This window comes from Chionomys nivalis, chromosome 8 (genome assembly GCF_950005125.1).
Source record: "Chionomys nivalis chromosome 8, mChiNiv1.1, whole genome shotgun sequence".
In the NCBI taxonomy this organism is placed as follows: Eukaryota; Metazoa; Chordata; class Mammalia; order Rodentia; family Cricetidae; genus Chionomys; species Chionomys nivalis.
Genome location: NC_080093.1, coordinates 2,058,085 through 2,059,869, shown reverse-complemented (window position 1 = coordinate 2,059,869; position 1,785 = coordinate 2,058,085). Strand labels below are relative to the sequence as shown.

Sequence of the window (1,785 nt, the reverse complement as noted above, 5' to 3'; positions counted from 1 at the left end):
ATTACCACCTATGGTTACCACTGAGCAAACCAAAGTCTACTCTAAATACGAATCTTTCAAATAGAAAACTATTTCAAGACTCGCGTCTGGCCACCAACTCCCTGCTTCCCTGTGCATGGCGGGCTGGCATCGGGCCCTGGGCGATTGGAGCAGGTCTGCTAGCCGAGAGTCGCAGCGGCGCGTCTGGCAGTGACAATTGAGAGGAGGTCTACGTGGCAAGGGATAGGCCCAGGAACACGAAGAAATGGAGCAGCCCCTGCAGAATGGACAGGAAGACCGCCCTTTGGGAGGAGGTGACGGCCACCAGCCTGCTGCCAACAACCACAACCGAAGAGGACAGGCTCACCAACTTGCCCCTAACTTTCGATGGGCCATACCCAATAGGCAGATTAATGATGGGTTGGGTGGAGATGGAGATGATATGGAAATGTTCATGGAGGAGATGAGAGAAATCAGGAGAAAACTTAGGGAGCTACAGTTGAGAAATTGTCTGTGTATTCTGATGGGGGAGCTCTCAAATCATCATGATAGTCATGATGAATTCTGCCTTATGCCTTGACCGGCCCTTTTCCGTGAGATCATACTGTGATTCCCGGTGGATTCCTTTTCCTTGCATTCTCCTGACATGCCTTTACTGATCTGTTTGTGGTGAGCCTTGTACTATTTCTATGTACCAGGTGGTCTGTGCTGCCAGCCTCTAACTGGAGATTGCCTTCCCGCTCAGTGTAAGTTTCTGTCAACAGTACAGTGTTGCCCATTTGCATGGAAAAAATGTAAAGTAAATAAAGCATCTGAAAAGCAAAAAAAAACCTATTTCAAAATTCTTTGATGGAGGCTGGGCATCTAACACTACCATTTCATTTGTTTCTCGTGTTCGGTCATTAAAACCAGAACTTAAATATATTTACCAATTCAGAACATTGTTAAATTGTGAAATAGAAGTTCAACACCCATATTCACCATACAGTTATTTTAAGATTATACCAGATAATAAAAATAAGTGAAACAGAGGCTGGAGAGATGGCTCAGAGGTTAAGGGTGCTGACTGCTCTATCCTGAGGACCAGAGTTCCCGTCCCATCATCCCTAACAGGTGATTCATATATGGTTGAGAAGACAGGTCCAAGTCATCAGGTCTCTCTTCAGACTTCCCCAGGCATCTGCACACATGTGTGAACATAAACTCACACAGGCACACACACACTACAAATAATTTTTAAAAATTAAATCTTAAAAATAGGTATAAATGAATTAATGTCTTCAAATGTTTAACCATAATCTATAGTGGATATTCAATCAGTATTTGTCGAATTAAACCTTATTGACCATTTCCTGTGTACATTAGAAGCCTAACTCTGTCCCTACACAGTGGGGAGGCTTTTAACATCACTTTGTCTTTAATGTCAATCTGTCCATCAGATTGTTCTAAAATAAACACATGTAAAGTCCTGGCACACACAGGTCCAAGCCTGGTGGGGGGAGTAGCCAGTAGACCACGATCATCTTCATTGTTATCTTAGCTTTGCAGCAACACCACGGATGATTCCAAGGCCTAAAACATCTCAGAAGCTAGGCAAGTGCAATGTCTCCCATTGAGCTGAAGCCCTAGCCCACCCTTGCTTTTTTGTTAGTGTGTGTGTGTGTGTGTGTGTAGGTGTGTAGGTGCCTACAGAGATGAAAAGAAGATGTTGGGTTCCCTGGATTTGAAATTGTAGGTGGTTGGAAGCAGCCCATTGCCAGTTGCTGGAAAATGAGCACTGGTCTTCTGGAAGAGCCGCAAGCGAGT

The 1,785-nt window shown here is 44.4% G+C and overlaps 1 protein-coding gene across 1 annotated transcript; it reads left to right on the top strand.

Moving 5' to 3' along the window:
• The first annotated feature begins 220 nt into the window (after positions 1-220).
• Positions 221-788, top strand: LOC130880408 (protein BEX3-like). Its single transcript, XM_057779419.1, has one exon. It carries the CDS (start codon positions 245-247, stop codon positions 557-559), a length of 315 nt encoding a protein of 104 aa, XP_057635402.1. The 5' UTR covers positions 221-244; the 3' UTR covers positions 560-788.
• The last annotated feature ends 997 nt before the right edge of the window (positions 789-1,785 follow it).